This window comes from Nycticebus coucang, chromosome 18 (assembly GCF_027406575.1).
Source record: "Nycticebus coucang isolate mNycCou1 chromosome 18, mNycCou1.pri, whole genome shotgun sequence".
Taxonomy (NCBI): Eukaryota; Metazoa; Chordata; class Mammalia; order Primates; family Lorisidae; genus Nycticebus; species Nycticebus coucang.
The window spans coordinates 62,762,341-62,788,741 of record NC_069797.1 but is presented as its reverse complement, the minus strand read 5'-3'; the positions used below and the strand labels follow the sequence as shown (position 1 = coordinate 62,788,741).

Here is a 26,401-nt window from a genome sequence, read left to right as displayed (position 1 = left end):
AACAAAGAAATTAGTGGAAATACAAAAGCAGTTATATAACACAAGAGCCATTAAATCTTGTAACTAGACACAATAAACAATAAAAATTTCAATAAACAATCAACCAACCCCAAATTTCCCTTGCTTCTTCTAGGTATCTCTCTATTATACTCATTTTTATTTTCTAGTTTCAATCACTATAATATTTTTCCTTCCTTTTTTTCCTAAAATCATGACCTCAGGCACAAATTAGCATATTAATTGTATTTGTGATTTAAGAAATCAAAGTCCAGGAACAATTTTAACATTATCATCTCATTTTTTTTGGTCTTTGACAAGAAAAATGTTGTTTGTGGACCAGCATAACTGGCATCACCTGGGAGCTTGTTGGAACTGCACAGCCTCAGGCTCTACCCTAGATCTGAATCAAAATCTGCCTGAATCAAAATCTGAATCAAAATCACAAGATGCCCAGGTGATTCATATGCACATTTGAGTTTGAGAAGCTAACTAGGTGATATAAAGATAGTATCAATTCTGAGGTTCTTATATACAGGATAACAAAAATACACTCCTAAGAAGATAATAGAATTATAAAAAAAAAAAACAACAACAAAGAAAAACACCTCACCGTTAAATATCAAATGAGGCATCAACTCCTTCTTTTCTTCTTCTGTGAGCTTAATCCCTTCACTTGCTAGTAAGTTGTCTAAACTCTGGACATTAATCACCTCTCCTTAGAAAAGATGAGAAATGAATTGCAGAAATATTATTATTATTATTATTATTATTATTGTTATTAGAGACAGAGTCTCACTCTCTTGCCCTCGGTAGAGTGCCGTGATGTCACAGCTCACAATAACCTCAAACTCTTGGGCTCCAGCAATCCTCTTGTTTCAGCCTCCCAAGTAGCTGGGACTACAGGTGCCCACCACAACACCTGGCTATGTTAGAGACGAGGTCTTGCTCTGGCTCAGTCTGGTCTCGAACCTGTGAGCTCAGGCAAGCCACTTGCCTTGGTCTCCCAGAGTGCTAGTATTACAGGTGTGAGCCACCACACCTGGCTAGAAATATTATTATTTATAAAGGATGAAAAACATTATCTGTGCTTATATATATCAGCACCAAGAATTAATAGGAAGGCCAGCAAAAAAAATACTGTCTTTAATTCTGGTTTATGGAACCAGTAGGTAGCTACAAAGAAGAAAGTACACCAGGGGTTAGGAATTGACTGGTGGGTTGTTTCAAAATCCATAGCAACTTAAGCTACACATAGAGATTTATGTATTATTATGTAAGTATTGTTCAATTTTTTCTACGGACCACTTTTTAAAATTTAATTTTCCATTTATTTAATAATATGTTTGGCTGTAGTTTGCATCTCTCGTCATTATACATTTCAAGACTTTTATTCATCTCAAAACTATCACAATGAATTTTTCCTCATTCGTTGTAAAAATAATGTAGTAATATTAAAGATTAATGTAAAAGAGGAAAATATAATTCTACCACACAATCACAAGAACAATTTTTTTTCATATTGCATTCTCATCTTTGACAATGAGACTGTACTTTTACAATGTGAAAATCTCATATATGTATAATTCTGAATTTTGCTTGTCCTACTTAAAATCATTGCTTCATAAACATGTTTCTAAGTTGCCATATAATCTTTAAAATTATAATTTCAACACATTATCTCATTAAATTGATATACCATGGTTTATGTAGTAATCCCATATGATTAGATATTTCTAAACTGTTTCAATTTTATCACTGTTATGAGAATGAATGTTTTAGGTAGAGGTTTTTTCCTTTTAGTCACTAAAATTATTATTATTATTATTATTTTTGAGACAGAGCCTCAAGCTGTTACCCTGGGTAGAGTGCCGTGGCATCACAGCTCACAGCAACCTCCAACTCCTGGGCTCAAGCAATTCTCCTGCCTCCACCTCCCAAGTAGCTGGGACTACAGGCACCCACCACAATGCCTGGCTATTTTTTGATTGCAGCCTTCATTGCTGTGTGGTGGGCTTGGGCTGGATTCGAACCCGCCAGCTCAGGTGTATGTGGCTGGCGCCTTAGCCGCTTGAGCCACAGGCGCTAAGCCTCAATAAAATTATTTACTTAGGATAAATTTCTAGCAGTGAAATTACTGAGGAAAAGGGTGTGAATAGTTCTGTAGCTCTTAATGAGTATTATCTATTATTATATTGAAGAACTCTTTTGCGGAAGATTTCAGAGACTAGTATGGGCACTGATAAATAAATACAGATTTGTTATTATTTACTCAAGTTCAGCAGAATCCACAAAAGTGGAACATATATTATAATAAAACATTAAAGGCTTGGTGCCTGTAGCTCAGCAGCTAGGGCGCCAGCCACATTCACAGGGGCTGGTGGGTTCAAACCTGGCCTGGGCCTGCTAAACAACAATGACAACTACACCAAAAAAATAGCTGGGCATTGTGGTGGGCACCTGTAGTCCCAGCTACTTAGGAGGCTGAGGCAAGAGACTCACTTAAGCCCAAGAGTTTGAGGTTGCTGTGGGCTGTGACTCCATGGCATTCTACTGAGGGTGACATAGTGAGACTCTGTCTCAAAAAAAAGAAAACATTTAAACACTTATGAATGGGAAACATTTTTCTCCACTATTAATTATAAAGTAATGATATATATATATATACACACACATATATATATAATTTTTTTTTTAGACAGAATCTTGCTTTGTTGCCTGGCCTAGAGTACAGTGGTGTCATCAAAGCTTACTGCAGCCTCAAACTCCTGGGCTGAAGTGATCCTCCTGCCTCAGCCTCCCATAAGATGCTATTTACAACATATAATGTGTAAAATATAACATACAACAAATAACATCATGGCTTACAACTCACCCTTGATGTAACTGACAGTATCCAGCAACTCATGCAGATCAGCTGTTCTTTCATCTGTAAGGCAAGGGAAATATACTTCAGAATCAGATAAAATGTTCCTGAGAAGTACAAAATTTATGCTGTATTACATTCTGAAACTATGATGATAAGAATTCAGTAGCCTTTTAGAGAATTTTTTTCATAGGCTTTTATGGACTTATCCTGAGAGATAGCAGTGTTATCTTAATTTTTTTTTTTTGACATAGAGTCTCACTATGTCACCTTTAATAGAGCGCTGTGACATCACAGCTCACAGCAACCTCAAACTCTTGGGCTCAAGTGATTCTTTTGCCTCAGCCTCCCAAGTAGCTGGGACTACAGGCACCCAGCACAACACCTGGCTATTTTTTTGTTGTGTTTGAACCTGCAAGCCTCAGAGTATGTGGCTGGGGCCATAACCACTGTGCTATGGGTGCCGAGCCTTATCTTAAAAAAAATTTTTTTTTTGAGACAGAGCCTCAAGCTGTTGCCCTGGGTAGAGTGCTGTGCCATCACAGCTCACAGCAACCTCCAACTCCTGGGCTTAAGCGATTCTCCTGCCTCCGCCTCCCAAGCCTCTCAAGTTGCTGGGACTACAGGCACCTACCACAACACCTGGCTATTTTTTGGTTGCAACCGTCATTGTTGTTTGGTGGGCCCAAGCTGGATTCAAACCTTCCAGTTCAGGTGTATGTGGCTGGCGCCTTAGCCGCTTGAGACACAGGTGCTGAGCCCCCTATCTTAAATGTTTTTAAAATTTTTCTTACAGTTTGATGGACTTACCCTGAGAGATAACAGTGTTACCTTAGAAACAAAGAAAGCTTTTAATTTATAACAATTTTTTTCTTTGCTTTAGAGACCACCAGTGGTCTAAATTAAGAAGTGATTAGTTCTTAAGAAGTGATAGTTAAGTTTAGGGAGACAGGACAAAGGACCCTAAACCTATATATTTTTATTTAGTAAGTTAATTAGGAAACATTTATGGATCACCTTTTATGTGCCAGGCACATTGCTAAGATGCAAAAGTAAGCAAGCAAGCTGACAAAGTTCTTGCTCTAAAGGAGTGTACAATTTAGTGAGTGAGACAGATGAGAAACATATAAACAAAAAGGATAATCTGAAGAACTGTTAAGGTGCTATCAAAAATAATAAAGAGTAATAAAGGATGAGATTGCTCTCTTTCTTTTCTTTTCTTTTTGACAGTTTCACTCTGTTGCTCCAGGCTAGAGTGCTGTGGTCTCATCCTAGCTAACAGCAACCTCAAACTCCTGGGCTTAAGTGATCCTCTTGCCTCAGCCTCCTGCATAGCTGGGAGTACAGGCACATGCCACAACACCCAGCTGATTTTTCTATTTTTTAGTAGAGATGGAGTCTTGCTCTTGCTTGGGGTGGTCTCAAATACCTGAGCTCAAGCAATTCTCCCATTTTGGCCTGCCAAAGTGCTAGGATTCAGGTGTGAGCCACCGTGCCTGGCTGAATGAGATTGCTTTAGATAGGGAGGTCAGGGAAGCCCTCTCTGAGGAGGGTCTATTTGGATGATGAGAAGGGGGTAGCCATGAGAAGAATTGGGGAAAGGACATTCCAAGTAGAGGAAGAGTATGTGCAATAGTCCTAAGATGAGAATGGATTTGACATGATTGAGAGACAGAGGCCAGTGTGACAGGGGCCAAATCATGCAGGGCCTTGTAGGGCTTGATGATAAAGTTTGGAATTTATTTTGGTTGCAATGGGATGTCATTGGAAGGGGAGCAATTTGACATGATTTCAGTTTTCAAAAGAACACTCTGGTTGGTGCATGCAGGATGAAGAAACTGGAGGAATGTAGATGACATAGAAGATTGTTTCAGTGGCCAGGAAAGAGATGATGGTGGCTTGGGCTGTGGTTGCAGTAGTGGGGATGGTGATAATCCATCATATATTCAGATGGATTCTGAATATATCTTTCAGGTAGAACCTGGATTTGAATATGGGTTATGAGGGAAGGAGAAATGAAGGATGAAACCTAGTCTTCTCCTCTCCCACAATCAAAAGGATAGATGGATATTTTTATTAAGATGAAATCTGAACAGAGAAGGTGCAAAATTTTGAGAGTTAGAAAGTGAATTTACTTGGAAAGCATAGCAGGTACTCCTTTGGCAATGTTAAGGAATGCCTTGAAATTTGTGGTCATTATGTAAAGTGAGCTCATTAGCATGCTTTTGTGATCTTCAGGAACGTCAAGTTGTTCCAGAATGGAGTAAGGAGATGGCTGAGATTTTGCCAATCAAAACTGATAGTTTGTTCTGATAGTTTGTAAGCTCATATGATGTTTAAGCACTGAGTCTAATTTAAGGGAGGAAGGACATGAGGACATGGAGGTGGTGGGGTTGTTGAATAATGGAAGAATAGCAGGGTCAAAGGCACAAAGGTGTCCCTGTGGCTGGAGGATGGCTGGAGCTAGCATTCTAAACCCTTGTTCTGCTACAGCACATGTTCCAGTGGCACCAGTTCATCATATTCAATTAAGAAATGGAATCATGTCACAGTAATGTGAAAAGTGTGTTGCTTTATACATAATTCTTCTTCAGTAAGAAAAGTAGAATTATAAACGTTAGTAAGAAAAGAAAACGTCCTAGGTTGGCTACAGCAAGAGACATTTCTGGTTTATTTTAATGATATTTAAAAGCTAAGTGTCTGTGATGTAGGAGGGGATGCCAGGTTTACCCATTCAGAACTCTACTTCCATTTACACTATTCCAGAATGGCAAGCCAGCTTTTCACCTCTTTTTTCACCTCTTTTCACCTCTTTATGTATGTGTGAGTGTGTATATGTGTATATATTTTAAAATGTCTTTTAGCCACTCTGAATTATTTGCCCGGGCTGAACAAATTTCCTCACATGGTATTATATTAATTAGTGTTTTTGTTAATGTTCTGGTTACAAAGTGACAAAGATTTATTTGGAGGGTGCTTCCAGAATTTATCCCATAAGCTCAATTATTTTGGTGGCCAATTTTATAGAACAGGAGTTTGTTACGGCAGAAATGTCTGCATAGTAAGTGAATGAGAAGGATAAAGATTAGAGAGTGGGTATATGAAATGGATTTGGGAGGTGATAAAATATTAGATGAGCATAAGGTCTAGGTCATTACCATGTGAGTAGTAATTAGGTGGAAAGGAAGAAAAAGTGATTTAAGTTAAAAAAGATATCAAGGAACAGGAGGTCAGAGTGGTGAATGGCTGACCTCTCTCAGGGTTTGGGTCCAAGGACCCTGTATTGACAGAATTCAGGGAGATCTTGAGCTTGAATGGGAAAAAAATATGTCTTTATTGTCACTAACAATTAACTTAAATTTAGTATTTTCTTCAATTATTAATGTAGGTACCAAAATATGGTAGTAGTCGCAGAACCTGTGACTTCATTGCTAATATAAATCACTGACATTTTCATATCATAGTTGTTGCAAATATGTTGAAATGTTGCTTATGCTCATCATTGTTTTAAAATTATAATAATGATTTGATGTGCTTCTAGAAATTCTTAAATGTTTTAATAAGTACTAATACTTTGTATTTTTAATGTTTTGATAAATTATATTTTAATATAATTTGTTTCTTTATAATCTTATGCATTTTGTGTTATACATTTTGAAACATACTCAAAAGTGGTTCATTCATCAGACTTTCAAAGGGGTCCATGGCACAGTAAATTGAAAAGCCCCCGTGGCTCCGCGCCTGTGGCTCAAGAGGCTAAGGCGCCAGCTACATACACGTTAGTTGGCGGGTTCGAATCCAGCCTGGGCCCACCAAACAACAATGACGGCTGCAACCAAAAAACAGCTGGGCACTGTGGCGGGTGCCTGTAGTCCCAGCTACTTGGGAGGTGGAGGCAGGAGAATCACTTGAGCCCAGGAACTGGAGGTTGCTGTGAGCTATGATGCCACAGCATTCTACAGGGTGACAGCTTGAGGTTCTGTCTCAAAAAGAAAAAAAGAAAAGAAAGAAGGTAAAGCCCCTGATCTATATGGAAGATATTGAAGTGGACAAGAATAAGAACAGGAATAGTATGGGAGAAAGACAGTGAGCCCAGGGGTATTTCTTGTAAAATGTTTTAAATTACATCTTGCTTTATTTATTTGTCATAAAGTCATAATTAATAAATAATGTTCTGCTAGGACTTATATTTTTGTAACAGGCAAAATTGATTTATAACTCACAGAATTTCCTTTTGTTCTTCTTTCTGTTCTTTTTCAATGTCTTTCCATCTTTCCTATCATCATCACCACCACCACCGCCATTATCATCACTAACATTTACTGAGTATTCTAGACTGCATCAAGTCTAGAATACTTTGTACACATCATCTATTTAATTTCAGAGCAGGAAATGACCACAGAGGAACCTTTCACTCAACTCTTCATTTTACATATGCAGAAACTAAGATTAAGTAAGATTAAATTATTTTTCAGCAAATCTGTGAGAAAACAGACACCAGGACTTAGCACAAATTCTATACGCTGCAGACAAGGAATGTAGGCTAGATTCACCAGGGAAAGGGAAGATTCCCACCCCTGCTTAGATACTGTCAGATGACTTTTCCAAAAGGATATATAGCAATGGAGACTCTCACCTGAAATTTACCAATCTCTTTCCTCATACTCTCACAAGAAATATCATCATGTTAATTTTTGCCAGTCCAATAAGTGAAAATATTTCTTTTTATGTTTTATTTTGTATTTTAATGATTATTGGTGAGTTAAACATCTTCTTACATGTTATCTGGACACTTACATTTCCTCTCCTCTGGATTACCTATTTGCATATATGCCTATTTTTCTACTCTTAGTATGTTTCTTAGTGTACAAGAACTTTTTCAACCTTAGGGAAAAACCTCTATTTTGCAACCATTCTCTCCTATTTTATAATTTAACTTTAACTTTATTACTTTTTCTCTTAAATGTTCACCCTTCAATTCATTTTTCTTTCAGCTCCTTAAGTATGTGGCATTCCCAAGCATGGCTGAGTACTGCAAGTGGCATCCCTGACATAGCTTTTCAAAAGCATTTTTGAAGATGACATTTTTTCATATGTCAGGATTAAGTCATTGCATTACTTAATTATTATGCTAAAAAGGCTGTTTTCAATAGTTCTAATAGAAGGGCTTGATGTTTCTCTGAAGAGCATAGTGATGTCTATATCACTTACCATCGCTTTGTAGTTGGGTTATTAGTTTGTGAAGTTCTGCATCCTTGATTCTAATTTCCATGTTTTCCAAAAAAGGTTCCACTTTTTTAACTTTGACCCTTGGCCCTTAGAAAATAAAAGAAGGAATAAGAGCATGAATATTGATGCTTAATAGTAAAAGTGCTAATCATGGTCATCGTCAAAAACCCCAACTGAAGAATTAAAAGCACAAGAGCACAAAGAAACTATTAACCTGTGTGTGGTGTGTGTGTGTGTATCTCCCTAGGTTTATATTTGTCTTTTAAAAGTAGGAAAAACTTTAGAAGGATAACCACTGAATTATAAGCAGTATTTAGCTTTTTGGGGATGGATTGGGTTGGGAGGTAGAAGGATTTCCACTTCTTTATATCCATTTTTTAAGTGGTTAGAGTTATAATTTTCTTGTAGTGTTTTTAGCAATATTTTTCTAAAAGAATAATTGTTCTTACAGAGTAGCATGGAAAGGGGCAATAGGATATGTCTCTTCATACTGATTCAGGGGGCTCTGCCTCAGTTTTCCACAGGTCAATGGAGAGGAGGAGGCAAGTCTAATGACTGTGGCTGAAGCAACTACTCTATACAGGTCTAGTCAGAAACAGTGTTAGGAACTACCTGTAGTAATTTGATACTTAACTTACAAACCAAAACATCAGTGCATTCAAGAAAATAGTAAGTTGTAACTCAACAACAGTGGATCAACAAATTGGCAGGAAGCAAAGTTGGAACATTTAAAAGAAAACGCTAAACATAAGGTTTTTTTTACTTGCTCATGCTTCTCACTCACCACTGAGGGCCTTCACACCTTTCAGCAATCTATTCTTATATACTTTTCCACCAGCTGTAAGATAAGACCCAATTCAAAATATAGGTTAAATGATGGGAAGATTAACAAAGCACAAAGATGACACAACATGTATAATTTGGAAAAAAAGATGTTTCCAGTTTGTTTGGAATTTTATTCTAAGTTATTCTCAGATAAATTAAATGAAAGATAGGGCGGCGCCTGTGGCTCAAGGAGTAGGGCGCTGGTCCCATATGTCAGAGGTGGTGGGTTCAAACCCAGCCCCGGCCAAAAAAAATCACAAAAAAAAAAAAAAAAAAGAAAGATAAAGAAGGCTTTCACTGTTGTAAATCTACCTATTGGTTGAACTAAAAACAATTTTCATTTCTCCGTTTCTTTCCCCTTTTCCTTCCTTCTCTTACTCCTCTGGTTTCCCTCTTCTCTTTGGTCATGATTTAGATTAGACAGTGCTCTCAGGGAAACAGGAATAATTTAGCTTGGATGGTGGGAGACTAGTGAAAGATGTTGCCAACTTTCAATATATAAGGAACACAAATAGGCAACAGGATTTTTTTTTTTTAGTGTGAGAACTGAGTTTACTACATGAGTTTTGTTGGGCACACACACACACAATTTAAGAAGTTTTCACACACAAATTCCTAAATTCAAGCTTCAAAGGATGTGCTAAATACTCACTGTGAACTGGCAGACTCTGTAGCAGCTCCTGGTGCTCCTGTTCGGTGAGTACAAGCCCCATCCTTCTCAGCACATTGCCCAGGTTATTGACATTAACCTTCTCTCCTTTGGAAAGATGGGAATGGCTAACAGGTAAGAATTTTAGGAATAGACTAATGACTTCAAATTATGATAAAGATTGTCCCTGTGGAATTATCCTTAATTAAAAGGACAAATTTACAATGAAACTTGTTAAACTATATAGAATTCAAAGTACATAAAGATATGTAGTTTAAGTCAGATACAGAATTTATACTTTTAATTCAGGAGAAAAAAGCCAAGCATAATTCTACATACAAGTCAAATACTACCATATTATCTGAATGATGTGGTCTTTTGAGACAGAACCATACTTCTCAGCTATACTACACAAGCTTCACCTTGAGAATGAACAGTGTTGACTTATGTTGTGGCTGTTCAAACAACTGTGAAGTGGAAAAACCTATTGTTCAAAACTCTACACAGTATAGGTCTCCATAGGAAAAATCCTAGCTCAAACGTTAAGATTATGAAGCAAACATTTAATTGTTAAGTTTGTGAGGGAGTCAATTTAGCATGTTAGTAATAGCATGGAGAGAAAACATTCCCATTTTTTTCTCTATAATGCTTACAGTCTTAATTAATAATAAATACCCCTTTCACCATAAACTTTTTACTCACCTGTAAAAGCTTTAGCTTCATCCATTACCACATTCAAATCAACCATTTCATTCTCTGTAAGAAAAGACAATTTGGGCACAGAGACCAAATCTTAGACTGAGAAAAGTGATATGAAAACTTAAGTTGTTATGTAAAGGGTTGGAATTCAGTTGTTATTACCAATTTTCTCTGGTAACTCTTTTAACTAAAAAAAAAAAAAAAAGAAAAGAAAGAAACAGAGGACAGAAAAAGATCAGATATAAGTTTAAAGTGAGCATCTATTTAATATCACCTTCTATAAACTAGCAAATGACTCTTAACATAGAGAGGAAGCATGTTTAATAGTAGTCCATTCATAGGCATCTCCCAATTTCAGACCCGTCAAGGGTATCTATTTCAATAGACATGATTGAATTTGAAACCTAGAAGTCACTCATTAGCAGCTAACTCTCAAATGTTAATAGAATACCATATTCTCACTCTTTAAATTTTGCTTATGTCCCCACCTCTACCCCTCAAGACTGTATGCTATTTGAGAGCAGGGCTTATGCCTTAATTTTCTTATATTACCATGTATAAATTGTCCACTCTTTATTGTTTTGCATATTGTCTGTGCTAGCTAAATGAATGAAAGAATCCCAATGGTACAGAAATAGTCACAATAATGGATTAGAAAAAAAATATTATACCATGTTTTATAAAAGTTAAGTATTCTAAAAAACACCTCACTGGTAACAATACCTTTTCTGGTAGGAAGCATTGTGCAGACCCCAAACTAATGTGTGGGGACAATATCACAATTAAAGAGTAATTTATGATAATTTTTTTCAGAATAGGAAAAGGAGCCAGATAAAAGTATGAATAATTACCAACATTGTAAAACCCAAGTAGAATGAGGTATTAAACTACAGATTAGGACAAAAATGATTTCGATGTTAGGGCCAGCTACAGGTAAAGGCAGCACAGAAGATAAGACATTGGCTGGTAGCAGTGGCCTACATTAGTTACACCTCCCTAAACAGAACCCCTGATTTAGGGAAGAAGAACTACTTGTTTATTTTGGGTTGGCATCTGGTGGCTCTACCCAAAGATGTACTGTCTGGCTTTCTGATGAAAGCTTGTTTCTTATGGAGAAGACACCAGCTCTGCATTTGAATCCCAGAGCCATGTAATGAAGAAATCTTAGCCAGGGGTTCATCCCTTAGCAATTTCTTCCTAAAGAATATTCTAGCTTTGTCTTTGACATTTTTGTCCGATTAAAAATGATCATATTGAGTCATTAATGAAATTTATCTTGTTAAAAATGGTACATTTGGGAAGAAAGGAGGGAAGGAAGGAAGATATATGAAGCAAATATGGTAAAGTGGTAATATTTATTAACTCTGTCAGGGGCACACGGTTAGATTGTTCCCTGTTTTTGTGTATGTTTGAAATATTTCATAAGTTTTTTTTTTTTTCTTTTTTTTGAGACAGAGTCTCACTTTGTTGCCCTGGGTAGAGTGCCATAGCGTCATAGCTCACAGCAACCTCAAACTCTTGGGCTTAAACGATTCTCTTGCCTCAGCCTCCCAGGTAGCTGGGACAATAGGCACCCGCCACAATTCCTGGCTATTTTTTAGAGATGAGGTCTTGCTCTGGCTCAGGTTGGTCTCGAACCTGTGATCTCAGGCAATCCACCTGCCTTGGCCTCCCAGAGTGCTAGGATTACAGGAGTGAGCATAAGTCTTTCAAAGAGATTAAAAATTAGGTTTACTTTAAGAGGCCCTGCTACAGGAGACCTGAGGTTCCTCCTAGGCACAGGGGTGTGTGAAATACTCACCATCAACCGGCAGGTGTTTCAGTAGATCCTCATACTCCTCTTTCTCAGCCTCAATTTCCATGTTCTTCAAAAGGTTTTCCAGATTATTGACATTGAATTTTTTCCCTTAAGAATTAAGAGAGGCAAAAAAGAAACACAGAAATTTGAAGAAATGGAAGCTCTATGCTAAGTGGAGAGTGAAACATATTGGTTGCACAGATAGTCAGCATTAGAGTTGAGAAAAGAAAATGCTCTCTCACCACTGAGCTGTAACTTTCAATTGATGAAAAAGAATAATTATACTACTGTGATGAATTGTGATAAAGATGGTAATCCTAAATGAAATGAGAATTTCAAACTTGCTACAGTGATATATAGGGTGGCCATAAAGTTCATGTGCAATTAAAAATTGCACACTATTTTAAATTGCACATTAACTTTATGGCCACCCTGTATAACAATTACTTTCTCAAATATACTTATACTAAAAGAAGAACGGTAGGTTATGAGGCATAAATTCTGAATCAGTAAACTGGAGGAATAGCAGAATAGCAAGATTCTATTCAGTGAGGGATTTTTCAAAAGAAAATGCAAAACACAATAAATTTTAGCTGCTTTTCTCATAATTCTTACCTTTGAGAAGCTTTATACTATCCAGTAATCTTTTCTTATACACCTTCCCATCTCCTGTAAGATATATTAGAATTTGAGTCAAAAGAAAAATGATGATAAACTCTATAATTTTATTTTATTTTATTTTTTTGAGGCAGGGTCTCTCTCTGTTGTCTGGGCTGGAGTGCAGTGGCTGCAACCTCAAACTCCTGTACTCAAGTAATCCTCTTGCCTTAGGCTTCTGAGTGGCAGAGATTATAGGCCCTCACCACCATGCCTGACTAATATTTTTATTTTTTTGTAGAGATAGGGTCTCTTTATGTTGTGCAGGCTGGTCTTGACCTCCTGGCTTCAAGTGATCCTCTGACCTTGGCCTCCCGAAGTGCTAGGTGTGTGCCCATCCAAGAAATTCTATAATTTTATAAGGCATTTTATGTGGTACACCTAGAAATTTGTTCTAATTCACCCTCAAATAATAATCGAAGCACTCCTCTTAACATGGTCAATCTATCCCCCAGTTAGAATAAGTGGCAGTAGTGGATGTGCCCTGCAAACACAGACACGTAAGTGCTTCTTTCTTTTCCTTTCTTCTTGTTCTTCCTTTCTTTTGTTGCACTCTGACCTCTCTGTCTTTCCTTCTTTTCCTTGCCTCTGCTCTAGGCCCATGGGGTATACTTATACATGTTTTGCTCTAACGGTCCTATAAAGGGATGATATTAAAAATAGTTATCAACCTGAATAGTAATAAAAAGCATATTTAAATAAAAAATTAAAAAATATTTTTGTTCTCTAAACAAACTCTATAAATGGAGCTGAAATTCAACTGGGACAGAGAACAGAGGGTATCTACCAGTCTACCTCATCCTCATAGTTCCTGCCTATCCTGAGGCCCCTGTCTTCTGGTAGGAGTGTCTGCGGTGCTGATAAAACCCTCAATGTCTGGTGTATGTCCATAGTGTTCTCTGTTATGGTACAGCTGCATGTCCCTCCTGTTCTTTCAGAACTAAATGAACTTCTCATGAACAGCCTCTTGAGAGAACAGTCTTGGGGGAATGGCTGGCACAAAGAGTGCCCAAAGTTTTAAATGTGGAGAATTCACATGGGTATTAAGCATTTGCTGCCCAGGGTGCTACTTCTGCCTCCAAGGGTACTAGCCCTATGGGCAGGGTGCAGACTTGTTCTTGCCTGGGGGAAAATTGGGGACAGGAGCTATTGAGGTGGGGAAGATGTCTCTGTGGAGCAGTTCTTGGGACTGGGCAGGAGACACAGGTGAAGCACAACCTGGCTCTAGGGTCTTTATGGGGGAGGGGTCTATGCAAATGCCCAAGAGGTAGAACTTTGAGGGTCTGACTGGTTGTGCCACTGACCAACTAATCAGAATGGATACTGACAGCACAAGGGCCCAGATGTGGAGGCCACCTGTTCTCAGGTATTTCCCTTTTAGTTGCGGGATTATGGGGAGATAGGAAGGTTTTGGAGGAGGGACCGAGGATATGGGCTACATAGGGAGGCTACAGAATGATTTAGCTGTGTAGCTGTTAAAATATTTAGCATGGGCCCACTGGCTGAATGAGAAAGAAGCTTCTCACTTAGAAGTTTCTCATTTCCAAATTAAAACACAAGCAATGAGAACAGGGTTTCTTATGCTATAATTACATTTTTCTTAGGGGGTTTCTCGTATTTCTTATCCAGAAGCCCATGAAACGAGAGTTCTCTGAACAAATACAATCATGGTATGTTAACAAATACCATGATGGTATGTTAAGTACTCACTACGGATTGGCAGAGTTTTCAATAGTGTCAATCGTTCTTTTTCAGTGATCTCAATTCCCATGTTTCTCAGTATATTTTTTATGTTACTGGCTTCAACTTTTTCTCCTTTGAATAGACAAGAATTGTTTCAGATGACATTATAAGATTTAACCTAAATCATAAAAGACATAATCCAGTACAGCACTATTTCTAAAGTATAAATACACGAACTGACTACAGGATAAAGTATAAATACATGAACTGACTTTATTTTGAAATTCAGTATCTGAAAGGGTTCTTTAACCCAAATAAGAAGATAACACTTCTGTGTATGGGCCAATATAGCATGGGCTAAAGTAGGGTTTGCATAACTGCCCATTGACTTATGATGGTGTTATGGTTTGAATGTTCGTGTCCCCTCCAAAATTCACGTTGTTATCTTGATTCCCAATGTCATAATATTAAGAGGTAGGACCTTTAGGAGGTGGTTAGGTTATGGGGCTCCTCCCTTGTGAATGGGGTTAGAGCCCTTATAAAAAAGCTTTCACACAGCAGTCAGCCGTTTTTTTGCCTGTTTTCTTTTTAACATGTGAGGACACAGTGATCAAATACCATTTCGAAGCAGAGGGAGAATAGCCCTCACCAAACACTGAATGTGAGCATCTTGATCTTAGAAATAAATTTCTTTTGCTTATAAATTACCCAGGCTGTGGTATTTTGTTATAGCAGCAAGAACAGACTAAGACAGATGGTATATAGAATCTATACAATTCTACCTACAAATAATATCTCTGTGGCTACTTCATGGACAGATTCCTCATGGTGACCATATTTCCTGATGTGAGACTTCATTGAGATTCACTATGTTCACCTATGTTTTGTTTTTTTAAACATTTCTGAAATTAACACATTACTGGGCCAGATAATAGACAAGGTAATACTTCTGTTTTGAGAGTACCCATACTTTTCCTAAATCTTTCATAATCCAAACAGTTGTTAATAAGACAAAATTATTAATAAATAGGTAAAAGAGCAGAATGAATTTATTAGTGATTTCTAGGGATGGTAAATGACTTCTTTAAAAGATAATTCTCAGAAATAAAAATAAAAGGCAATTCTCTACAAAGCATGAAGATCTCAACGTTGTAATGTCATACAAATTTTCACTCACCTGTAAAAGATTTTGCTGCATCCATCAACACATCTAGGTAAACATTTTCATATTCTGTAAGAAAATCCAGAATTTAGACTCAGAGATAAAAATACTGAAACTTTAAAAATAATACAAAATTCTTAAAAATATAATATGTGGAATTATAGTCATTTATCATGCTTTATTCTAGAATTTTTATTATTTTTCCAGTACACAGGAACATGCAATAGAGGAAAGAAGATTCAAGCTTTTTTTTTTTTTTTTTTTTTTTCCTCTTTTATCTTCTTTTTTTTTTTCTTTTTTTTTTTTTTTATTGTTGGGGATTCATTGAGGGTACAATAAGTCAGTTACACTGATTGCAATTGTTAGGTAAAGTCCCTCTTGCAATCATGTCTTGCCCCCATAAAGTGTGACACACACTAAGGCCCCACCCTCCTCCCTCCATCCCTCTTTCTGCTTCCCCCCCCCATAAACTTAATTGTCATTAATTGTCCTCATATCAAGATTGAGTACATAGGATTCATGCTTCTCCATTCTTGTGATGCTTTACTAAGAATAATGTCTTCCACTTCCATCCAGGTTAATACGAAGGATGTAAAGTCTCCATTTTTTTTAATAGCTGAATAGTATTCCATGGTATACATATACCACAGCTTGTTAATCCATTCCTGGGTTGGTGGGCATTTAGGCTGTTTCCACATTTTGGCAATGGTAAATTGAGCTGCCATAAACAGTCTAGTACAAGTGTCCTTATGATAAAAGGATTTTTTTCCTTCTGGGTAGATGCCCAGTAATGGGATTGCAGGATCGAATGGGAGGTCTAGCTTGAGTGCTTTGAGGTTTCAAGCTTTAAGTATATAGCCATTCAATTAATGATTGGATGCACAGTTTTTCAGAGTTGGCTAACTGGGAGACATCTTCTTATTCCACAAGCTGTCAACTGTTGGAAATCTTTACAGTATTATGGTGAATGGAGTTTTGTTTGAAGCTCTATCTTATAGGCCAGTCTTCCTCTTTTCAGAAGTTGTTCTCTTGCCTTGAGTGAAAGGTTGGAATGTGTTAGAACAGCAATTCTCAAAGTGTGGGCCACAGACCTCTGAAGTCACCCAATACTCTCTGTTTTTTTCACTATGTAGACATTTGCACTGATGATGCAAAAACAATGGTGGGCAAAACTACCGGCACCTTTGCATGACGCAAGGCAGTGGTAACAAACTATACTAACAGTCATGTCCTTCACTGTACATACTTGTGGTAAAATAATTCAATCACTTAAGAATGTTCTTGAGAAAGCAGCAGAAGTGATTAATTTTATTAAATCTTAACCCTTGAGTACACACCTTTTATATATTATGTGATGAAGTGAGACATTGCATAAAGTACTTCATCTGCATATTGGAATATGATTTCTTGAGGAAAAGAATATGTCTGATTGAGTTACAGGCAAAATAGCCACTCTTTCATGGAACATCATTTTCACCTGAGAAAATGAATTAATGCACAAAATACAGTGTTTCAGAGTTGGCTATCTGGGAGACATCTTGAAAATGAACAAAATAACCTGTCATTTTAAGAAAAACAACTGACAGTAGATGATTTAATAGTGGAATTCAAGGCCGGGTGCAGTGGCCTCATGCTTGTAATCCTAGCACTTTGGGAGGCTGAGGTGGGTGAATCACCTGAGCTCAAAGTTCAAGACCAGTCTGAGCCAGAGTGAGACCCCATCTCTAAAAATAGCCGGGCATTGTGGTGGGCACCTATAGTCCCAGATACTCGGGAGGCTGAGGCAAGAGAATTGCTTGAGCCCAAGAGTTTGGGGTTGCTGTGAGCTGTGACTCCACAGCACTCTACCAAAGGTGACAAAGTGAGACTCGGTCTCAGAAAAAGAAAAAAATAGTGGTATTCAAGCTTTCAAACAAAAAATCTAAGTTTCAAGAACCTTTTGTCTGTATTGTGACTTAATAGTTTTCCAATACCTTGATTCTTGAATAATGAAGTCCTACCTAGTAAAAGACATTCTTTCTAGTCCTTGGGGTTCCTGGCTGTTATAAAGAAACTTGAAACCAGTCTTTCATGCAAGTCAAGATTCTTGGTGATCTGTGTCCAAAGCTTCCAAGCTCAGTGGGGGATCTGGTGAGGAAAGAGACTGCTCTCCTTTTTTTTTACTCTGAGTCCTTTCAACTCAACCCCAATACAGTTATGCTGTTTGTTTTTTTTTTAAAGATTGGTTTATATATTTATATTATCTCTTCCTTTTTCTTTTCTTTTACCCTTTCCTCATTTCTTTATTATCTCTTTCTTATTCTACTCTTTAATTCCATTCTTTATTTCTCAAATAATCCTTTATTGTATCTCATTTTCTTGTATTCTTTTGGTATTCTTGTACTTACAGGGATAGTTTGAAGCATATTTAACCCTGGTGTTGGTTCTCATTGTTTGAAGATACCTTATTAATCTTTAAATGAGATTGATAAATTTAGAAAATACATTTTCAATTGTCTGATATGGAGTGTTCTGTAAGTTCTAATTTCACCTATGTCCCAAAAATTATTTTTCTCTTCCTTCTCTTCCTTCTCTCTCTTCTCTTCTCTTCTCTTCATTCTCTTCCTTCTCTTCCTTCCTTCTCTTCTGGTTCTCTGTCCCCCAGTCCAACTTCTAAATTCTTTTCTTGACAATAATATAAGCTGTAAATTTTAGTTTCCACTTTCAGTGTCTCCATACCCATCACTCACCACATCAAACCAGTCTTCCCAATATGTCACCAGTGTGGTTCTCTAGGTAAGGCCCTTATCATCTGTACCTTATCAATAGTCTCTTAAATTGTGCTCCTTCCCCAGTTTTTCCCTTCCCAACATGTCTTTTTCTTACTGCTTTCAGAGTAGACTAGTCATTGTCTACAGGATAAGGGTGTCTTAAATGCTCACCAGTAACTGGCAGATGAGTCTGCAGATCCTTGATTTCTTTTGTTTCAAGTCTGAACCCAGTGTTTTGCAGAACACTATTTAAGTCACCAACATGAATCTTCCCTCCTTAATAAAAACAAGAAGGAGATAAGGATGCCATGAAATGAAGAATGTAGGCCCTCAACCCTACATTGAAAAATGAAAGCACAAAGAAACTATTTGTAGGAAGTTACATGAAAGTCAGGAACAGAATATGCTTTCGTGATCAAACTTCTGACAGAAGTTTATGGGGGGAGACAAAGTAAAGAGTTTGACAACTCTGGTGAATTAATAATAGCAATGAAATGAAGTTATTCTGATCAAAGACTAGGATTTAACATTTGCTACAGTCATAATAAGTTACTTCCCAAATGTAATTGTCCCTAAAGGAGAGCTGTAGCTAATGAGGAAGCATTACTAAAACAGTTGGTATAATTTTGATCAAATCACTCTGAAATACGAGGATTTACAAGGAGTCAATACTTCAGGTGAGTTAAATAATTAAATGTAAAAAGTGAAATCATATAAAGTCAAGGAGAAAGTGTATGTGACTCTTCACATGCTCTCTAGATGCTAAAAAACTTTCAAAATACACAAAGATAAGAAATTATATGAATAAATGGTTGATAGAATTAAATAGATAAGGGGTGGGCATCATGGCTCACACTTATAATCCCAGTGTTCTTGGAGGCTGATATGGGAGAATCAACTGAGGGCAAGAGCTTGAGACCAGCTGGGTAAAACAGTAAGGCTCTGTCTCTACAAAAAGTAAAAAAAAATTAATTGAGTGTGTTGGCACATGCCTAAAGTCCCAACTACTCAGGAGGTTGAGGTGGGAGGATTGCTTGAACCTAGGAGTTCAAGGTTATTATGTACAATAGCCTGGGTGACAGAGCAAGACACTGTCTCTTAAAAAAAGAAAATTAAATCCATAAAAATGAAAAAATGTTCATGTATCAAAATGCAAAACAATGGACAAAAAGTAGAAAAAGTAGATTTGTAGTTGCCTAGGTCTGGGAAGTTTGGAAGGTATAGGTAGTAACTGCTAATGGGTATTAATGAATGATGGGTATCCTTGTGATGAAATGTTTAAAATTAATTGTGATTATGGTTGCACAACTCTGCTAGTATACTAAAAACTATTGTTATACACTTTAAATAGGTGAATTGTATGGTATGTGAATAATATCTCTATAAAATTGTTGTAAAAGGACAACATAACAAAATAGAATGTAACTAGGTAAATATTTACTACAGATATGCCAATGTGCTAATGTTTAACATATAAATAGGTGATTGAAATTAACAGGAAAAATGTTCAGACTTCAGTAAGATAATATGCAAATGGCTACAACATGAAACTCAAAGACTTAAAGGCAGGATATAAACATTTTTAACTTGATTGATAACAATAAAATCAAAACAACAATTAGATTCCATTTTTTGATCTATCAAATTAGTAAGAATCAAAATGTGTGAAAATATATTATGGTTAGGGCATAATAAGAATAGGTGTTCTCACTTACTATGTATGGAAGTACAAATTAACACTATTTTTTTTGAACACAAATTGTGGAATACATCAAAGCCTGAAACATATTAAGACATTTTGACCTACTAATTTCTGCTAAAAGAATATGTCCAAAGTAAATGACTTTAAAGTTGGATGAAGGTGGTAGGATCACTTGAGGTCAATGACTCAAGACTAATCTTGGCAATAACAAGACCCTGTCTCTACAAAAAGTAAGAAAATTATCTGGACATGGTGGCATATGCCTATAGTCCCAGCTTCTCATGGGGCTGAGGCAAAAGGGTTGTTTGAGCCCAGGAGTTGGAGGTTGCAGTGAGTTATGATGATGCCATTGCACACTAGAAACAGAGTGAGACCCTGTCTCAAAAAAAAGAAAAAGTAGGATACATAAAATATCCAGCAAGAGTTTAATTAACAATATATACACATATTATGCACAGAAAAAAGAATAAAGGTAGCTATAATAAAAAAGGTAATATTACTTGGGATTATGGGTAATTACATGTATTCTATATATTCCAGATTATTCTCAAATAACCAGTGTCTAGTAGAGACTTGAATATTTGTTGAATAAAATGATTTACTTTAGGTTTATTTCTATAATAAGAAATAAACCAATAGGACAATCTCAGATTTTATCCTTGTCCTCTTCCTCACTTACCTTTGAAGGATTTCACATGTTCCAGTAATTCTTTCTTAAATATCTTTTTATTAGCTGTAGGAGAAAACATTAATTATGTTTTTAGAGAATCATAAAAACCAAAGTATATACTTATAAATTAATCACAATTCATCACAATGAAATGAAAAATATTTAGAAAATTCACGGTAATGAAAATTTCCACTGGATAGAATACAAAGCAGTTAGTGGCACTCTGCTGTGTTGAAATACGCATAGTTTTTTTCAAATTCATCTTCATCTTTTCCTTCATCTTTCCTACCCTTCTGCTCTTTCATCTTTTTTGAGTTTTTACTTTTTTTTTTTTTTTTGAGTTTTTACCTTAAGCTTTATATTTCCCTCAAGGAGACAAAAGAACTTGTTTATACTATGATATGACTTCTGGCTAAAGAGGTCCCTATTTCCTAAATCAAAGTCTAAATGATAAGAAGAGGATTTTTGGAAATGCTGGACCTCAGTCTTTTCTTTCTTTCTTTTTTTTTTATTTGCCAATTTTTGTACATAGATCATGAATACATTTATACCTTTGTGGGATTCAATGTGTTGATTATTTATACAAATTGGAGTGCCCATCCTACTAATTAACATAGCTTTCACCTCATTTACTTAATCACAGTGTTAAGACATTTGTGTTCAATTCTTGATAGATTTGACTTGTACCCTTGCAATATGCTCCATAGGTGTGGTCCCACCATTAACCCTCCCTCTATCAAACCACTCCCCTCCCTTCCCATCCCCCTCACCTTCCCTCCTTGATCCTGGGTTATAGTTGTGATTCATCTCTCATATGAAAGTATGAGCGATTATAAATTGGTTTAGAGTAGTACTGAGTACATTGGATAATTTTTTTTACATTCCTGAGATACTTTACTGAGAATATTTTCCAGTTCCATCCATGTAAACATAAAAGGTAAAGACTCCATCTTTTTTTAATGCTGCATAGTATCCCATGGTATACATATCCACAATTTATTGATTCATTCATGGGTCGATGGGCACTTGGGCTTCTTCCAAAACTTGGCAATTATGAATTGAGCTGCAATGAACAATCTGGTGCATATATCTTTGTTGCCAAGTGATTTTGGGTCTTTTGGATATACACCTAGTAGAGAAATTGCAGGATCAAATGGCAGGTCTACATTTAGATCCCTGAGTGTTCTCCAAACTTCTTTCCAAAAGGAATGCTTGCATTCCCACCAGCAATGTAGAAGTGTTCCCTTTTCTCCACATCCATACCAACATCTGTAGTTTTGGGATTTTGCAATGTGGGCTACTGTTACTGGAGTTAGATGATATCTCAAAGGGGTTTTGGTTTGCATTTCTCTGATGATTAAAGATGATGAGCACTTTTTCATGTGTCTGTAGACCGTGCGCCTTTTTCAGAGAAGCTTCTGTTCATGTCTCTTGCCCACAATGAAATGGTATCACTTGTTTTTTTCTTATTACTAAGTTTGAGTTCTCTGTGAACTCTGGTTATTAGACCTTTGTCGGAAATAAAACCTGCAAAAATCTTCTCCCATCCTGAGGGCTGTGTATTTGCTTTACTTACTGTGTTCTTGGCAGTGCAGAAGCTTTTTAGTTTGATCAGATCCCAGTAATGTTTTTTTTTTTTTTTTTATTAAATCATAGCTGTGTACATCAATGTGATCATGGGGCACCATACACTGGTTTTATATACCATTTGACATATTTTCATCACACTGGTTAACATAGCCTTCCTGGCATTTTCTTAGTGATTGTGTTAAGATATTTATATTGTACATTTAGTTAAGTTTTACATGTACCCTTGTAAGATGCACCATAGGTGTAATCCCACCAATCACCCTCCCTCTGCCCATCCTCCCCACTCCCTTCCCTCCCTCTCCCCCTTCCCCATATTCTTAGGTTAAAACTGGGTTATAGATTTCATATGAAAGCCATAAATTAGTTTCATAGTAGGGCTGAGTACATTGGATACTTTTTCTTCCATTCTTAAGATACTTTACTAAGAAGAATATGTTCCAGCTCCATCCATGTAAACATGAAAGAGGTAAAGTCTCCATCTCTATGGTGTACATATACCACAATTTATTAATCCATTTGTGGATTGATGGGCACTTGGGCTATTCCATGACTTAGCAATTATGAATTGGGCTGCAATAAACATTCTGGTACAAATACCTTTGTTATAATGTGATTTTTGGTCTTCTGGGTATATACCTAGTAGAGGAATTATAGGATTGAATGACAGATCTATTTTTAGATCTCTAAGTGTTCTCCAAATATCTTTCCAAAAGGAATGTATTAATTTGCATTCCCACCAGCAGTGTAGAAGTGTTCCCTTTTCTCCACATCCACGCCAACATCTCTGGTCTTGGGTTGTGGTATGGGCTAATCTTACTGGAGTTAGATGATATCTCAAAGTAGTTTTGATTTGCATTTCTCTGATGATTAAGGATGATGAGCATTTATTCATGTGTCTGTAGGCCGTGCACCTGTCTTCTTCAGAGAAGTTTCTCTTCAAGTCCCTTGCCCAGCCTGCGATGGGATCCCTTGTTCTTTTCTTGCTTATACATTTGAGTTCTCTGTGGATTCTGGTTATTAAAGCTTTGTCAGAGACATAACCTGCAAATATCTTCTCCCATTCTGAGGGCTGTTTGCTTGCTTTACTTACTGTGTTCTTGGCTGTGCAGAAGCTTTTTAGTTTGATTAGGTCCCAGTAGTGTATTTTTGAAGCTGCTTCAATTGCCCGGGGGATCCTCCTCATGAAATACTCGCCCAGACCCATTTCTTCAACGGTTTTCCCTGCACTCTCTTCTAGTATTTTTATAGTTTCATGTCTTAACCTTTACCATTTCTGATTGATGAAATTAGGTATTTTACTCTTTTATTTTTTGGTTAGGCTGGCCAAAGGTTTATCTATTTTATTGACCTTTTCAAAAGACGAACTTTTTAATTTATTCATCTGTTGTATAATCCTTTTGTTTTCAATTTCATTTAATTTTGCTCTAATTTTAGTTACTTATTTTCTTCTGCTGGGTTTGGGGTTGGATTGTTCTTCCTTTTTCAGTTGCTTGAGATGTCCCATTAAGTTGTTGACTTCCTCTCTTTTTGCTCTTTTGAGAAAGGCTTGCAACACTATAAATTTCCCTCTTAGGAATGCCTTTGCGGTACTCAGATGTTCTGGTAATTCATGTCTTCATTATCGTTTTGTTACAAAAATTTGGTAATTTCCTTCTTAATCTCATCTATGCCTCAGCTATCTTTCAGCATGAGGTTATTTAGTTTCCATGATTTTGTATTAGTACACAGATTCCTGTTGCTACTGAGTTCAACTTTTATTCCATGATGTTCTGAGAAAATACAAGTAATTATTTCTATTCTTTTAAATTTGCTGAGGTGAGACTTGTGACCTAAGATGTGATCAATTTTGGAGGATGTTCCATGAACTGATGAGAAGAATGTGTATTTAGTTTTGTTAGGATGAAATGTTCTGTATATGTCTGTTAAATTTAATTGTTGAATAGTTAAGTCTATAATTTCTTTGCTTACTTTCTTATTGGAGGATCTATCCAACACTGCCAAAGGGGTGTTAAAATCTCCAACTGTTATGGTGCTGGAGGAAATCAAGTTGCTCATGTCTGTTAGAGTTTCTCTTATAAATTAAGGTACATTCTGGTTGGGTGCATAAATGTTAATGATTGAAATTTCATCATGTTGAGTGTTGCCCTTAACACATATGAAGTGACCATCCTTATCTTTCCTTATTTTTGTTGGTTTAAAGCCTATTGTATCTGTGAATAAAATTGCAATACCTGCTTTTTTTCTGATTTCCATTTGCCTGAATTATAGATGACCATCCCTTCACCCTGAATCTGTATTTATCTTTTAAGGTAAGATGAGATTCTTGAATGCAGCAGGTATCTGGCCTGAGTTTTTGTATCCAGTCAGCCAACCTGTGCCTCTTTATTTTTATTTATTTATTTATTTAATTAAATCATAGCTGTGTACATTAATGCAATCATGGGGTACCATGAGCTGCTTTTATATACAATTTGAAATATTTTCATCACACTGGTTAACACAATCTGTGCCTTTTTAGAGGACAATTTGAGCCATTCACATTAATTGAGAGTATTGATAAGACTGGAAGTATTTTGGGTATAGAGTTTTTCAAAAATTCAGTGGACATTTTTAATCCTTTTCCCACGTGGAAGTTGGAATTTGATCAAAAGTTTCTGAGTGAGTTTACTTTGTTGGTAGAGAATTGTGCTGGTCATTATGGAGGATAGGTCTGAGAATATATTGGAGAGCTGGTTTAGTTATGGCAAATTTCTTCAACATGTCAATGTCATTAAAGTATTTAATTTCTCCATCATAAATGAAACTCAGTTTAGCTGGATACAGTATCCTGGGTTGAAAGTTATTTTGTTTTAGGAGATTAAAGGTTGATGACTACTCTCTTCTAGCTTGAAAGGTTTCATCAGAGAATTCTGCAGTCATTCTAACATTCTTCCTTTTATAGGTTATGTTTTCTTATGTCTGGCAGCTCTCAGAATTTTCTCCTTCATATTAACTTTGGTGAAGTTAATTATAATGTGTCTAGGAGATGTTTTATTTGGGTTGAGTCGTGCTTGGGTTCTGAAACTGCTATCTGAATTTCCGAATCTCTTGCCACGTTTGGGAAGTTCTCATTGATTATTTCTTGTAGTAGAGCATCTGTGCCTTTCGAAGCAACCCCGTTGCCTTCAGGAATTCCTATAAGGCAAATGTTAGTTTTCTTTGAATTACACCAGAGCTCTCTGAGAGAATGATCCATTTTCACTCTCCACTTCTCTTCCTCTTTGAGCATTTGGGAGTGTTCAAAAGCTTTGTCTTCAATGTCAGAGATCTTTTCTTCTACCTGCTCTATTCTGTTACTGAGGGATTCTACTGTATTTTTCAGATCATTGAGGGCTGCAAGTTCTTGCCTCAATGTGTCAAAATCTTTGGTGATTTTGTCTTTGAATTCATTGAATTCTTGAGACAACTGTTGAATTACTCCTTGAAATTTGAATTCCATCTTTACCTCCATTCTGATGATCTTATTTGCCATCCAAATTCTGAACTTAATTTATGATATCTCAGCCATTTGTTTATGAATGGGATCATCTGGTGTGTCTTTTTTATTATTTCTTGGGGGAGGTGATCTACTCTGATTATTCATGTTGCCAGAGTTTTTCCACTGAGTCCACTCCAGGATTATTTTTCACTGTTTGGCCAGATGGGCAAGTAAGGTAAAATTGGATTGAGGGCTCCTGTAGTTGTGGTTAACCAATCCTTTGCCAAGGATCCAGGACTGGTGACTATAGCTTTTTCCCCTACAGCTTTGTAAAGGACCTGTACAGTATTACAGACTGATGCTCTGGGGACCTACTTGGTGTGGTGTGGGTAGGTAGCTCTGTCTTGTATTCAGTTGGTCTTTTTCCGATCCTAGGGGATCAGTGACTCTGGGTTGAAATCTTAGCTGTGGAGCAATACAAGCAACTAAGACACCCCACTCCCCCCCACCCCCCCGAGCAACAACTGGGAGAGGAAAATCAACCCTTCTCATTGCCACACAATCAGGTTACTACCCAAGATGGTCCTTGGGTAATTGGCCCAGGTTAGGCATTCCAAACCAATTGACCCAGTTAGTACCAACTCTCAAGTGGGAGAATTTGAAAAGT

At 36.8% G+C, this 26,401-nt stretch overlaps 1 protein-coding gene across 1 annotated transcript in view; it reads right to left on the bottom strand.

Annotated features, from left to right (window-relative positions):
* Positions 1-26,401, bottom strand: part of EFCAB3 (EF-hand calcium binding domain 3) — a 97,920-nt gene that overhangs the window by 63,565 nt on the left and 7,954 nt on the right. The window contains exons 4-15 of the mRNA XM_053568994.1: positions 20,697-20,750; positions 18,487-18,591; positions 15,581-15,634; positions 14,431-14,535; positions 12,679-12,732; positions 12,067-12,171; positions 10,269-10,322; positions 9,570-9,674; positions 8,877-8,930; positions 8,075-8,179; positions 2,873-2,926; positions 611-715 (exon numbers count right to left, since the gene is read on the bottom strand). Of these exons, the coding sequence (XP_053424969.1) occupies positions 611-715; positions 2,873-2,926; positions 8,075-8,179; positions 8,877-8,930; positions 9,570-9,674; positions 10,269-10,322; positions 12,067-12,171; positions 12,679-12,732; positions 14,431-14,535; positions 15,581-15,634; positions 18,487-18,591; positions 20,697-20,750 (954 nt within the window). The remainder of the gene's footprint in view (positions 1-610; positions 716-2,872; positions 2,927-8,074; positions 8,180-8,876; positions 8,931-9,569; positions 9,675-10,268; positions 10,323-12,066; positions 12,172-12,678; positions 12,733-14,430; positions 14,536-15,580; positions 15,635-18,486; positions 18,592-20,696; positions 20,751-26,401) is intronic.